The 14,738-nt window shown below is 33.3% G+C and overlaps 1 protein-coding gene across 1 annotated transcript; it reads left to right on the plus strand.

The window, feature by feature from the left end:
- Positions 1–11,161: 11,161 nt before the first annotated feature.
- Positions 11,162–14,407, plus strand: LOC134265446 (RING-box protein 2-like). Its single transcript, XM_062747651.1, has 3 exons — positions 11,162–11,341; positions 12,852–12,899; positions 13,867–14,407. The coding sequence occupies exons 1-3, from the start codon at positions 11,188–11,190 to the stop codon at positions 13,983–13,985; spliced, it is 321 nt and encodes a 106-aa protein (XP_062603635.1). The 5' UTR covers positions 11,162–11,187; the 3' UTR covers positions 13,986–14,407.
- Positions 14,408–14,738: the final 331 nt, after the last annotated feature.

Here is a 14,738-nt window from a genome sequence, read left to right on the forward strand (position 1 = left end):
TAACCTTTTCGATTGCGGATCTAGCCGATCAAAGATCTAATTTTCCTTAAATTGAAACGTACATATAACCCCCATCAAACAATTCAATCAACGTAACCAATGTGCATGGCAAAGTTTGTATCAGGTTTACAAAATTTAAGTTCAACCAAGTTCATAATAAATTTAAATTACTAGTATAATTTTGAGAATTGTAATTTACGAGACAAAAAAATCATATCAAATTAGCATGTATCATTGAAACCAAACTCGTTATTTTTTCAATTACATAAATCAAACTTTTTAAACGGGGCCTAGATATGCTTAATTCTTATGTCGCTTGCGTGGCCCAGTGGTTAAAGCGCCTGCCCTAGAGTCACGAAGTACAGAAGGAGTTGAATCCCACTGTGGGACGTTGAGACCTATAAAGTATAAACAAAGGTCTCGTGTCGCAGAAGGTGTTGACAGGAAGAAGATCTCTCACTGCTCAATGACCCTGCGTGCCGAGTATAGGGCAAAATTTGTAGCAAAATTTGAAAAGTATTGTATACAAATCACTTACCCTATATTCGATGGACGTGGTCAGATGGACACGAAGGAGCGTAAAATCATAAAAAATCCAAATGCATCTTTGAAACCACATTTACACTTAATGTTTCAATCACGCGAACCAGTCCGACCGATTCCTAAGCTGACTTACATATGGATGATTTTTGAAAACTATGGTACAAGTCATTTACCCCATATCACACTGTTGATTATGTGTAGATACCCGATGGGCGTGGTCATAATGACAACTCGGGAGCTACGCTCCCTCGTGTAATTATGACCACGCCAATCGGGTATCTACACATAACCAACAGTATGATATGGGGTAACTACTACATATACTCGATTTTGCTAAGACTATTTCAAGTCCCTGTGGTTCAAAAGTTATGGCCGAGGTTAAAGTTTTTTTTAAAGTACATAAATCTTCAGGGTCAAAAGGTCAAAGTTGTTGGTATTCCATGAAAGGTCTTGTCACAAACAATGTGAAGTATGGAATTCCTAGAATCTACTGTTTAAAAGTTATGGCCTAAGTAAAAGCTTGGAATTTTGGGTGTAAAAGTGTGTCAAACTCCAAGGTGAAGAGGTCAAATTTGGTGGTACCCAAAGATTTTAAAGTCTTGTCACAAGTAATCCCAGGTAGCACAAAACATTTTCAAAACATTTTACTGGTGTGGTAAAAAGGTTTTTTCGAAACATTTCAGACTAAACATTTTAAAAATGTTTTTAAAACATTTCCTCTTCTCATTAAAACATTTTAAAAACATTTTTAAAATGTTTTCATGAAGCTTATGATTAAATCCTTTTGGAACATTTTTCTAAAATATTTTTGAAACGTTTTAAAAATGTTTCAAAAGGTATGTTTAGCTTTCAAATATCAAAGATTTTTATATTACGTTTTAAAAACGTTCTAAAAACATGAAATGAAACATTCCTTTTCCATAAATCTGAAACATTGCATAAATACGTTTCTGAAACATTTGGAAGGAACATTGTCAAAATGTTTTTGAAACATTCTTAATTCATTTAAGGGTATTTATAGTTTCCAAATATAAAAGATCTTATAAAACGTTTTAAAAACGTTCTTAAAACATGAAATGAAACATTCTTATTGTGTAAATCGGAAACATTGCATATACGTTTCTGAAACACTTGTAAGGAACATTTTAGAAATATTTATAAAACATTCTTAATATCGATGTTAGTTAAAAACATTCAATTCCGGATATTTTTCGGCCTAGGCAGTGAAAATGTTTATATAAACATTACCTAAAATAATTATTTTCACTACAATTGAAACATTTTAATTATAGTTTTGTAACATTTTTTGGAAACATTTTCAAAATGTTTCTGAAACATTTATGTAATTGCGGCACAATTTAATTCATTTAGTAACTTTATGTATGTTTTGAGAATGATCTTAGAACATTCAATTTAATGTGTTTTCTTTTTTGAAAGACTTCATTTTTTTTCATTACTGCTGTTATATTCAAAATGTTCTTAAAACATTCAATTAATGTATGATTACGATTTTCCTAAATTTAGTTTATGAAGAAAAAAAAGAATATATAGAAAGAATAGTGTTAAAATGAGGAACTGTAGAAATTTTTTAATTGAAATATTTTTTCCGGTATTTTATAATGATTTCTAGTTTTGGCTTATTGATTAAACAGACATAATTTTTATAAAGTCCTTTGATTAAACAAATCAAAAAATCAATCATTGAAAGGATAGGCAAACAAAAAGATTAAAATATAATTAAATATATATAATCATAAGCATTAAATAAAACTCTTAAATGTCTTATTTTAAAAAAAATGCTCTTCATCAAATCTGTGATCCACTCCCAGAATTTTACTCTGAGGCATTAGATAGGGATTGGCACACTGGTCAGTTTCAGTGTCATGATAACCTATTATGCAATTCTCCTGCTGGGCAGCGCGTTACAGAGTAAAGTGGTTTGCTGCTTATCTAGGCCAAATTTTGAATTCTGGTAAACAAGATGTGCGCGCTTACTCCGTACCGATTTGAATGAGAAGACTTCGCACCATATAAACCACAATAATAACCTCGGGATTTATTAACTTTGAATGGTAAGAATTATTCCTTTATCATAGGCTTTAAAAGATCATTTAAAAACGACTTTTATACTACCAGTTCATGATCAATAACTTTGTACAAATGTATGTAGCAATGACAAAGCGTTTAAGGTTATATACATGTATTTTGATTTGAATATTTCATTCTTAAGGCAACACAATTATATCCTTGATTCAAGTATTCGATGTCTTTGTGAAATGTTAATCATCAAACAATATGTTGATTTAAAAATGAAATTTCTTTACAGCATGGTGTTGGTTGCATCATCCGTATTTTCAAATTCCCACATTCAAAAGACCCGCCTTTGGTGAAGGCAAAGTTGTACGTAAATACTATTACTCTTCAATAATATTGTCATAGTAATTATTTCTCTGCTTTTTTCAATGCAAATGAGGAAATAACTTAAATTTGATATAATTTTTAAAAATATTTTCATTGATCATCTTTAGATACATTAGATGTAGAACGCTGATACAAACACAATCTTCCATATCTTTACAGATTGTGCTACATGTATTCTTTCCGAGGGGCAGATTCCTTATCAGCTTTTTCAGTGTATGTGATTCTGACTAAGTCTTATAGATCCGCCACTCTGTTCGACCTATACAGTGAACATTGGATTTTTGTGATTCCGTTCTTTTTTAAAAATTCAGTGAATGGATTAGACGCCGTTTTCAACCTTTAAAAACCCGGTGACTTGAAAGAAAAATAAATTAAAACTTGTACCGAAAATGGAATTTAAATGTGATTAACATATTGAATATGGGTTTGTATTAAAGGTCAAAAATTAAATATAATTTGTGTTTATTTTTTTTAAATATAAATATATCATTATTGAATGAGAAAAAGTAAAAATTCAGGAAAAATACTTTTGTAATCTCGACTTTAATGTCTTGAAAACGTTTTAAAAACCAAACAATTTAAACGTGAATAAAACACTTTTTGAAAATGTTTTTGTTACATTTAAAAACAATGTTATGACAACATTTGTTGAAAATATTTTGTGAAATGTTTTAAAAACATTTAAAAAACCATACAAAATCACGTGATTAAAACATTGTTGAAAAATGTTTTTGTAACATTTTAAGAAAATGTTCCGAAAACATTTGCTGAAATATTTCACTAAAATGTTTTAAAAACGTTTAAAAAACCATACAAATTCACGTGATTAAAACATTTTTGAAAATGTTTTTGCAACATTTTAAGAAAATGTTCTGACAACATTTTGCTGAAATATTTCACTAAAATGTTTTAAAAACGTTTAAAAAACCATACAAAATCACGTGATTAAAACATTTTTTAAATATGTTTTCGCAACATTTTGAAAATGTTTTAAAAACATTTTTAAAATGTTTTTGTGTTAGCTGGGATGCACCTATGAACCAGAAGTCTCTGTTGAGACTGTAGCTCTACTGGTTTGTACTGATCAAAAACCGATGCACAGAATTATGTATCTTAGTGTAGTCTACTTGTGTGATAAGTTATATTGAAATCAGACCAAAACTGAAGAAGGAGTAGCATTTTAAAGGAATTCCACAGAAAATTCTACTTTTAGTAACCGTGGCAACACTATTCATTGAAATAAAAAACTGATGCACTATTATACGTAAATTAGTGTAGTTTACTTGTGTGCCAAGTGATAATGAAATCAGACCAAAACTGTAGAAGGAGTAGCGTTTTAAAGGAATTTCTCAGAAAATTCTATTTTTAGTAACCATTGCAACACTGCTCACTGAAATCAAAAACCGATGCACTATTTCATGTATCTTAGTGTAGTCTACTTGTGTGCCAAGTGAAATGAGACTAAAACTGTAGAAGGAGTAGCGTTTTAAAAGAATTTCACAGAAAATTCTATTTTTAGTAACCATGGCAATATCGTTCATCGAAATCAAAAACCGATGCTCTTTTTCATGTATCTTAGTGTAGTCTACTTGTGTGCCAAGTGATACTGAAATGAGACTAAAACTGTAGAAGGAATAGTGTTTTAAAGGAATTTCTCAGAAAATTCTATTTTTAGTAACCATGGCAACATCGTTCATCGAAATCAAAAACCGATGCACTATTTTATGTATCTTAGTGTAGTCTACTTGTGTGCCAAGTAATATTGAAATCAGACCAAAACCTTAGAAGGAGTAGCGTTTTAAAGGAATTTCACAGAAAATTCTATTTTTAGTAACCATTGCAACACCGCTCATCGAAATCAAAAACCGATGCACTATTTTATGTATCTTAGTGTAGTCTACTTGTGTGCCAAGTGATATTGAAATGAGACTAAAACTGTAGAAGGAGTAGCATTTTAAAGGAATTTCACAGAAAATTCTATTTTTAGTAACCATGGCAACATCGTTCATCAAAATAAAAAACCGATGCACTATTTTATGTATCTTAGTGTAGTCTACTAGTGTGCCATGTGATATTGAAATGAGACTAAAACTGTAGAAGGAGTAGCGTTTTAAAGGAATTTCACAGAAAATTCTATTTTTAGTAACCATGGCAACATCGTTCATCGAAATCAAAAACCGATGCACTATTTCATGTATCTTAGTGTAGTCTACTTGTGTGCCAAGTAATACTGAAATCAGACCAAAACTGTAGAAGGAGTAGCGTTTTAAAGGAATTCCACAGAAAATTCTATTTTTAGTAACCATGGCATTACCGTTCATCGAAATCAAAAACCGATGCACTATTATATGTATCTTAGTGTAGTCTACTTGTGTGCCAAGTTATATTGAAATCAGACCAAAACTGTAGAAGGAGTAGCGTTTTAAAGGAATTTCTCAGAAAATTCTATTTTTAGTAACCATGGCAACATCGTTCATCGAAATCAAAAACCAATGCATTATTTTATGTATCTTAGTGTAGTCTACTTGTGTGCCAAGTAATACTGAAATCAGGCCAAAACTGTAGAAGGAGTAGCGTTTTAAAGGAATTCCACAGAAAATTCTATTTTTAGTAACCATGGCATTACCGTTCATCGAAATCAAAAACCAATGCACTATTTTATGTATCTTAGTGTAGTCTACTTGTGTGCCAAGTTATATTGAAATCAGAACAAAACTGTAGAAGGAGTAGCGTTTTAAAGGAATTTCTCAGAAAATTCTATTTTTAGTAACCATGGCAACACCGTTCATCGAAATCAAAAACCGATGCACTATTTTATGTATCTTAGTGTAGTCTACTTGTGTGCCAAGTTAAATTGAAATCAGACTAAAATTGTACGAGGAGTAGCATCTTGAAAAATTGTTTACAGACAGACGGACAGACAGACAGACGGACGCCGGACGCATTACTATCGCATAAGCTCTTCTGGTCTCTGACCAGTAGAGCTAAAAATGAAGCCATAGCTCCACCAAGTCAAAAGTTATGGGCAAGTTTAAAGTTTTTGTGGACAAACAGACAGACGGACGGACGGTTGGAAAGAGCATTCGATTACGAGGGCATAAAAAGCCCGGAAAAAATATAGCGTCACGTGGCCTTTATAGATCAAAATTGCAGTTATTTACAACCTTTAGCGATCGGCAGTAAATGACACTCTATCAAAAATACCAATTCCCACCCCTACAATCTCCACTGGTATCTCTATATTTTTTGTAATATTCCTACATTTAATCACTGATTTCAAACATTAATATTTTTACTTTAAAATGAAAATATATGCATACCTGAATTCAGCCAATCAAGTAATGTCTACCCATTTAGTGCCCTTCTCCATCTTCCAGAAGATGATGTAAACTTCCGGAGATTTGTTACTCTTATACAACAAGTAGAGCTTTTCAAAAAAGCTTACCGTCTTTAGCAACAATTTTAAACAGTAAACAGATCTACACTTTACAGGCCGTATAATTCTTTTGAATTTCTTGATTTTGTATTTCTAAATTAGCTTTTTACGGGCATTAGCCCTACCATAGTTGTCGCTCGGTCATCTCCGTAAACTTTGACTGGCCGAGAGCTTTCGGCAAACCTCGGCTGATTCCCATTCACTTTTCAAACAAGAAAGGGGAAAAGAATAATAACAAATTGTAAAGCCTGCAAGCAATAACTATCAAATTTTATTTATAATGAAATTAAAGAGACCTTTTTATTTATTGCTATAAAAAATATCATGTTATTGATAAATAATTACTGCTGAATTTGTTATTCTTTTTGTCATTTTTTTAAGATTGGAAATCTTGCAAAATTGTTAAGTCGTACGAAAAATAGATCATCAGAAAGTTATCTCCCTTGCCTTGAACAGCATTTCAACCAATGAAATAATTGAAAATTTTCTCATCATGCAATTTCTACCAATCACAAAAGAGAGGAAGTGCATAGTCCGGAGACTGTAAAAAACTTCAACTATACAATACCGTCTTCCTTACAATACCGTCTTCCAAGGAAGACGGTAACAAAGTTTATCGTACCCGATGTCGATTTATACAAAGAAAACAAAATATGATTGTGGAAAAACTGATGCCCCCGTATGACAACAAAGCAAACAAGATGTGTTTGTGAAACACTATGCGCCCGGCGGCAACAAAGTTCAAAAAATCTATTTTTAGCATATTGGTCACAGTCAAGTTCACAAGGTCATTGACCATGGTGTCATTTGAAAGCACTTAATCGGTGGAGTATGCATCCCAAATATGAAGTCCCTGTCTCCTATGGTTCAAAAGTTATGGCAAAAAGTGTAAAAAGCTATTTTTAACATATAAGTCACAGTCAAGGTCACAAGATCATTGACCTTGTCGTCGTTTGAAAAGACTTTATTAGTGGAGTATGCATATCAAATATGAAGCCCCTATCTCCTATGGTTAAAAAGTTATGACAGACAGTGGAAAAAGCTATTTTTAGCATATAGGTCACAGACAAGGTCACAAGGTCATTGACCTTGGTGTCATTTGAAAGGACTTTATTAGTGGAATTTGCATACCAAATATGAAGTCTCTACCTCTTATTGTTCAAAAGTTATGGCAAAAAGTGTAAAAAGCTATTTTTAGCATATAGGTCACAGTCAAGGTCACAAGATCATTGATCTTGTCGTCCTTTGAAAGGACTTTATTAGTGGAGTATGCATACCAAATATGAAGTCCCTATCTCCTATGGTTAAAAAGTTATGACAAACAGTGGAAAAAGCTATTTTTAGCATATAGGTCACAGTCAAGGTCACAAGGTCATTGACCTTGATGTCATTTGAAAGGACTTTATTAGAGGAGTATGCATACCAAATATGAAGTCTCTATCTCTTACGGTTTAAAAGTTTTGGCGAAGGTTAAAGTTGACAACAGACAGACAGACAAACAGACAAACAGACAAACAGATAAACAGACAAACAGACAAACAGACAGGACAAAAACAATATGCGCCCCGAAAAAATTCGGGCGCATAAGAATAAACTTGTCTTAGATGCAAATTAAATATGCTGGTACCAAAGTAAAAGTTATGACCAAGGATAAGGTTTTGAAAGGTAGTCAAACTCAAGAGTCAAGGTCAAAGGGTCAAAGTTGTTGGTTTCCAAAGAAAGGTCTTGTCACAAGGATTACATATGTGAAGTTTGAAAGCCCTAGCCCTAACCCTTCAACTGTTTAGTATGGGCCAGGTAACATTAAAAAAAAAAGGTCAAACTTCAATGTCAAGGCCAAAGAGTCCAATTTATTGGTATCCGATGAATGATCTTGTCAAAAGGATTAAATATGTGAAGTATGAAAGCCCTAGCCCTAACCCCTCAAAAGTTATAGCCAATGTTTGTTGTTTTTTTTTTAAAGTAGGTTAAATTAAACCCCATGGTCAAAGGGTCAAAGTTCTTGGTACCCAATGAAATTTTTTTCTCACAAGGATAACATGTGACTCCAAATATATGACATGTTTTATCGTGCTTATAATATACCCCCCCCCCCGCTTGAAAAGTGGGAGGGTATATATACTGACACGCAAAAGAAACGCAACAAGCAGTAATCTACAAATGTTTGATTTTTTTATCTTATGATTTTCAAAAGCGAATAAAGTAAGGCTAAACTCACTTTTCAGAACATCAGAGATTTTATAAAAATGTTAAATGTTTATCTGTTTACTTTACTAAGTAAAATATGACTGTTAAAACACCCCCCTCCCAGCTATTCAAATAAAACGAGCAAGACTGCCCTTAACAACAATTGCAGCTTAATTTCTTCGATACGATAGGGACATTAATATCGAGATCTGAGCGAAGGAATTATTCTTTGGCATTTTTAAATACCCGTTTTTCAGATGATTAGGTCGAATTTTCTCTAAATGTGAGCAGTGTAGCCACCCGTCGACTTCCGGTACAAAGACTGTCTTTAATGCATATGATACGTAAGACCCTGTTGAGGTGTAATGCAGTGAAATTTCACATCACCAACTCTCCATCACCTTTACATTGAAATTTTCCAGCCAGAGCAATGGAAATGCGTACATAAGACATTTTCAAGTAGCCTTAGCATCGGTACGGGAAACGAAAGGAGAGTTTATTTTTTGAAATATTGCTGCATTACTTATGATGAACAGTAAAAAACCCTTAAAACTCCATAATATTGCCAAATGTTTTGTTAATCATGCAATTTTTGATTTCTGTTAAGCAGACACAAACTTGACTTCCGGTTATGGTATTGAAATCGTTCAACCGTTTAATTACTAATGTTTACCAAATTGAAGATATTCATAATTTTAAGATACAAAATTCTTTACTTTTCATAATTATTTCCCCCTAAAGTAGGGTGTTGCGTTTCTTTTGCGTGTCAGTATAGTAATCGGTATTTCCGTCCGTCTGTTACGCTTTGGGGTACCCATCTCTTATCCGCAACTCCTCTCATACCACTGAAGGAAATTTAATGAAACTTTCACAGATTCTTAATTACATATTGCCATTGTGCACCTCCTATTTTACTTTTTGATCTGACATATATTTTTGATTTTCCAGAGCAAAACATGGACACTGCCATTATATTCATATGGGAGGCGGGGGGTATCATTTAGTGAGCTCATTGCTCACAGTACCTCTAGTTAATATTATAAATTCTGTATGGACCTTTACCAATTACTATTATTGTGTTTGTGCCAATAAAATATTTGTATTTAACTTAGACAGGTATGATATCATATTTATACCCCCGATTCAAAAGCGGGAGGGTATTTAGTAATCGGGACGTCCATCCGTCCGTCCGTCTAGCTGTTCGTCCGTCCGTCTGTTACGTTTTGCATTACCCATCTCTTATCCGCAACTCCTCTCGTACCACTGAATGAAAATTGATGAATCTTTCACAGAATCTTTATAACATATTGCTATTGTGCACCTCCTATTTCACTTTTTGTTCCGACACATATTTGGGTTTCCCATAGCAAAACATGGAGACTGCCATAATTATATTCTTATGGGAGGCACGGGGGTATCATTTAGTGAGCTCATCACTCACATTACCTCTAGTGTTTAACTGTGACAATAAAAATGTGTAATTTACATGTAGGAAGAGGGCGTTATAAGTTGTCAGAACTTGTGCCCAATCCTTCTGTAATAGTCTATTAATTTACAACTAGAGGTACTGTGAGCAATGAGCTCACTAAATAATACCCTCGCCTCCCATATGAATATAATGGCAGTATCCATGTTTTCCTCTGGAAAATCCAAAATATATGTCAGATCAAAAAGTAAAATAGAAGGTGCACAATGGCAATATGTAATAAAGATTCTGTGAAAGTTTCATCAAATTTCCTTCAGTGGTTTGAGAGGAGTTGCGGATAAGAGATGGGTACCCCAAAGCGTAACAGACGGACGGACGGACGGACGGAAATACCGATTACTATATACCCTCCCACTTTTCAAGCGGGGGGGGTATAATAAACTAGAGGTACTGTGAGCGATGAGCTCACTAAATGATACCCCCCGCCTCCCATATGGTTATAACTGGTGAAAAAGTCCCAGTTTTCACTGGTACACCGGGAAACCCAAAATATGTGTCGGATCAAAATGCACAATGGCAACATGTAATAAAGAATCTGTGAAAGTTTCATCAAATTTCATTCAGTGGTATGAGAGGAGTTGCGGATAAGAGATGGGTACCCCAAAGCGTAACAGACGGACGGACGGACAGACGGACGGACGGACGGACGGAAATACCGATTACTATATACCCCCACTTTTCAAGCGGGGGGTATAAATATGTTCAAATCAATCAAATCAACAAATTATAAATGTACTTTAAAAAAGTTTAATCCTATGTACAACATCATACGTCGCAAACCACGGCCAAAATGTACGGTCCTCTTTTTTGAATGAGATAGCTATATGCGGACTCCGGACCGTGGTTTGAGACGATAAGCGGAAAGCTTTTCATATCATGTGATTAAAGTCGGGATCGGTATTCACATTTTTCTTCTTTCAGTTTCTCAAAAAGGTAAACATGGTAAACAAAGAAACTGTCAAACATTTTTAATAAATACAATAAGTATTTGAAGAACGGTGTAGTGTTATTATAATATATTCAAGTCCACTTCATTCAGAATATAATGTTTTATTTATAAAATTGCTAATCCTGTTATAATTTATGCACTTTAAATTATACACTTTACTTCAAGATGGCGGATGAAATGGAAGTTGAAAGAGAACCTGATAGAGAAAGTGCGAAAAAAGCTGACAAAATGTTTACCCTCAAGAAATGGAATCTCGTTGCAATGTGGAGCTGGGATGTAGAATGTGATACATGTGCTATTTGTCGTGTTCAAGTGATGGGTAAGGGTTATAAGCATTTAGCTTTTATTTTGGCACTGGCATCACAGTGTAATGTTACAGACATTATATTACAGGGAGTCAGGGACAACCCTTTCTCCTTTCTGATTTTTATCACAAGGTACTTAACTCAATTTCAGACACTCCCCACATTAAACTTGTGTTTTAATAATTCATCAATCATTAGCTTACTTTAACACTTAGACACACTAATACTTCGCTTATTATACCCCCCGCTTGAAAAGCGGGAGGGTATATAGTGATCGGGATTTCCGTCCGTCCGTCTGTCCGTCCGTCTGTTACGCTTTTTCTCTTATCCGCAACTCCTCTTATACTACTGAGTGAAATTTAATGAAACTTTCACAGAATCTTTATTACATATTGCCATTGTGCATTTTACTTTTTTATTCGACACGTATTTTAGGTTTCTCAGAGCAAAACATGGACATTTCCATTTTTTGTTTACCTATGACGTCACATAATAGAAGCTTCTGGATAACATTTGATAGGACGAGTTATTCCTCTTTACACATTACCGTAAAACAATATAAAGCAACACATCGATATTATGGGAGGCGGGGGGTATCATTTAGTGAGCTCATTGCTCACAGTACCTCTAGTTATAATTCTTTTTTAATAAATCCTTCTGGGATGTTCTTTTAGTATCGATCCTCTTTATTGTAAACCACTTGTTTATTCCTCAATGGTGGAGGATAAAACCACAGCAGGGCTCTGGAAAACTTTTTCAGATAGCTAGTCATCTGGACCGCACAGACTTCTGGGCTTTTCATAGTAATTAAGTCTCTGGTTTTAGAAAGATGGTTTAAAATAAAGAGGCTCGATAAAATATCATGTCCAAAATGATTCAGGAAAAATTTAATTTGAGGCAAACTACCCGGTATGCTTGGCAGGGTTGTCCTTAAGAAATGAAAATGGGGGCCAGGGAATTTCCTCACCTATAATGATGTAATTCCTCGGCTATTTTTGGGTATTACTTCTAAACTTCCATAGGAGAAGAACCCCATACCCCTTTCTACTTTCCATATATCCCTTCTTTTTCAATTCTTGGGGACAACCTTGCTTGATAATCTAGGTTAATCATGTTAATGATTGAAATATGAATAAAATACATGTATGAAGTGGATGTGTCTAAAAATGAGTTAATAATTTAGTACATTATTGTAAAAATAATTATTCGCTCCATGGTGTGGTTTGGATAGACCAAAGCTGAATTGTCCTGGATAGCTCCGTACTGGTTAAGATTAGAACCCGTTGAATCACCTGACTAGAGATGCAGAGGTCCTTGCTTCAGTGGCATTTCCCAGTCCAGCAATACATCTATTTTTTTCTGTTACATCATGTACTTGTTTGACTCCTATAAACATGAGCAGAGTAATGGTGTATCAAAAGATTTGCAATTATTTTTATTACATGTATAAATTTATAGTGTATAATAACAATGTGTATCTCAGTATCTGTGAAAGTTTGTTTCCATTATTCTTTATTTTTGTAGATGCCTGTTTGAGGTGTCAGTCAGAGAACAAACAAGATGACTGTGTTGGTATGTATTTTTAGAAAAATTTCAGCACCTGTTCAAAGTTAAAATGGTTTCATATGAATTTAACTATTGTCAAATCTTTACTTGAACTTCATGGGACCAAGAAGAATCTTCCTAGATATTAGAGAGTTCAAAATATTAAAGTTAAAATGCATACAAAGAAAAAAAAAAAAGAAAGAATGGCTCAAACTTCCATTTCATTGCAATATGTCCATGGTATACAAGATGCAAAATTCCATTGTATTTATCATTTAATGGAGATTAAACACCAACCAGCAGAGATGTTACCACAATATTTTTAACATGCCTTCTTCTATATCCTACTGTACATTGTTGGTACAAAGTGATAGTTTTTGTTTTGCTTTGTAATACCTTCGGTTGTTTTGTATTAATAAACTTTATGGCGTTAATCACTGTCTAGTTTATATTTACAAACAATGCATTACTGTTTTTATGAAGAATGTAAGAATATCATATGACACTTGCGTAAATTTTATTTTATTTTATCCATTTTTAGAAAACTAAATGTAGTACAAAAAAATTCCATCATTTCAATTGATTCATGTTTACATGTACATATATACATCTTGATAAGAGCATTATGACTACAATTGTGAAAATGTACCTATTGGACTCTGACTCAAAAAATTCATTATTTTTGTCTCAAGTATTTTTGTCCCCATATTATGCAAAATACATGATAGCCTTGATATTCCTGATGACAGATAGAAGTTCTCATTCTTAAATATTTGTCTTGAATGGCCAGATGTATGACTGTATATTTTTTTCAATCTTAGCAGTACTAGATTGTACAGTGGAACTTTGATATATCAGATACCATGGATATATTATTAACATGACTGGAATGCATAAAATGCATGTATGGACAGGCCTTACGTGTCTAGATTATGAATTTATGATGCATTGTCCATATACTTAATATTAAATTTGCTGATTTCTTTTTTTCTAGTGGTCTGGGGAGAATGCAATCATTCATTCCACCTGTGCTGTATGACGCTTTGGGTTAAACAGAATAAAAGATGTCCCCTGTGTCAGCAAGATTGGGAAGTCCAGAGGATAGGAAAATAACAGCTGACAGATAGAAATGGACAATTGTGAATAAATATGATATTAAATTAAATCATATAGAAGGCTTGATTATTTTCAGAAATTTTATAATGTTCTCATTATTATTTGTGATACATGTTCTTTGCACTACACTGTAGCTACAGAAAAAAAAACTAAGTCAGACTGAAGTTACCGGGTATATGTATGATGTATCATTCTTTTATGCATCACCGTTAGAAGACCTAGCTCTTCTATTTTTAAAATGCAGGCATTGCGAATAGTAAATTTGGAAAACATTTATACCAGTTTCTTCTTTCTTTGTCGTGAAAATGTTCTCAAATCCATGTGCTTAATTATAATAATAATAATTTATAAAGAAATCGAGGAAGGGGAATGACTCAATATGTCTAAACTTATTGATAATAATAAAAAGATGAATCAGATTTAGTGTTATTGTTCTTTTTCTGGACACATATAACTTAATTTTCAGGCTATTCTTGTTTGCCAAGATGCTTTGGGTAAAAAAATGTATTATAGATCAAGTTCTTCAAACATTAGCAAGTCAAATAAAACCATGGTTATATATTCTTAGAAAATACATAAACTACTGCTACTGTACTGAAAATATATAGATAAAGGACTATATATTGTTGGATACCCTGAAATTCATTATGGTCTTAGGCAAAGGCATGATTTTTTCTAAATAATCGGTTCATTTGAAAAAAAAATGAAATATTTACAACTACGGTATGACTTAATTACAAAATGAAACAG

The sequence above is a fragment of the Saccostrea cucullata genome, unplaced genomic scaffold (assembly GCF_032062105.1).
Source record: "Saccostrea cucullata isolate Sc308-1 unplaced genomic scaffold, CSIRO_AGI_Scuc_v1 ctg970, whole genome shotgun sequence".
In the NCBI taxonomy this organism is placed as follows: Eukaryota; Metazoa; Mollusca; class Bivalvia; order Ostreida; family Ostreidae; genus Saccostrea; species Saccostrea cuccullata.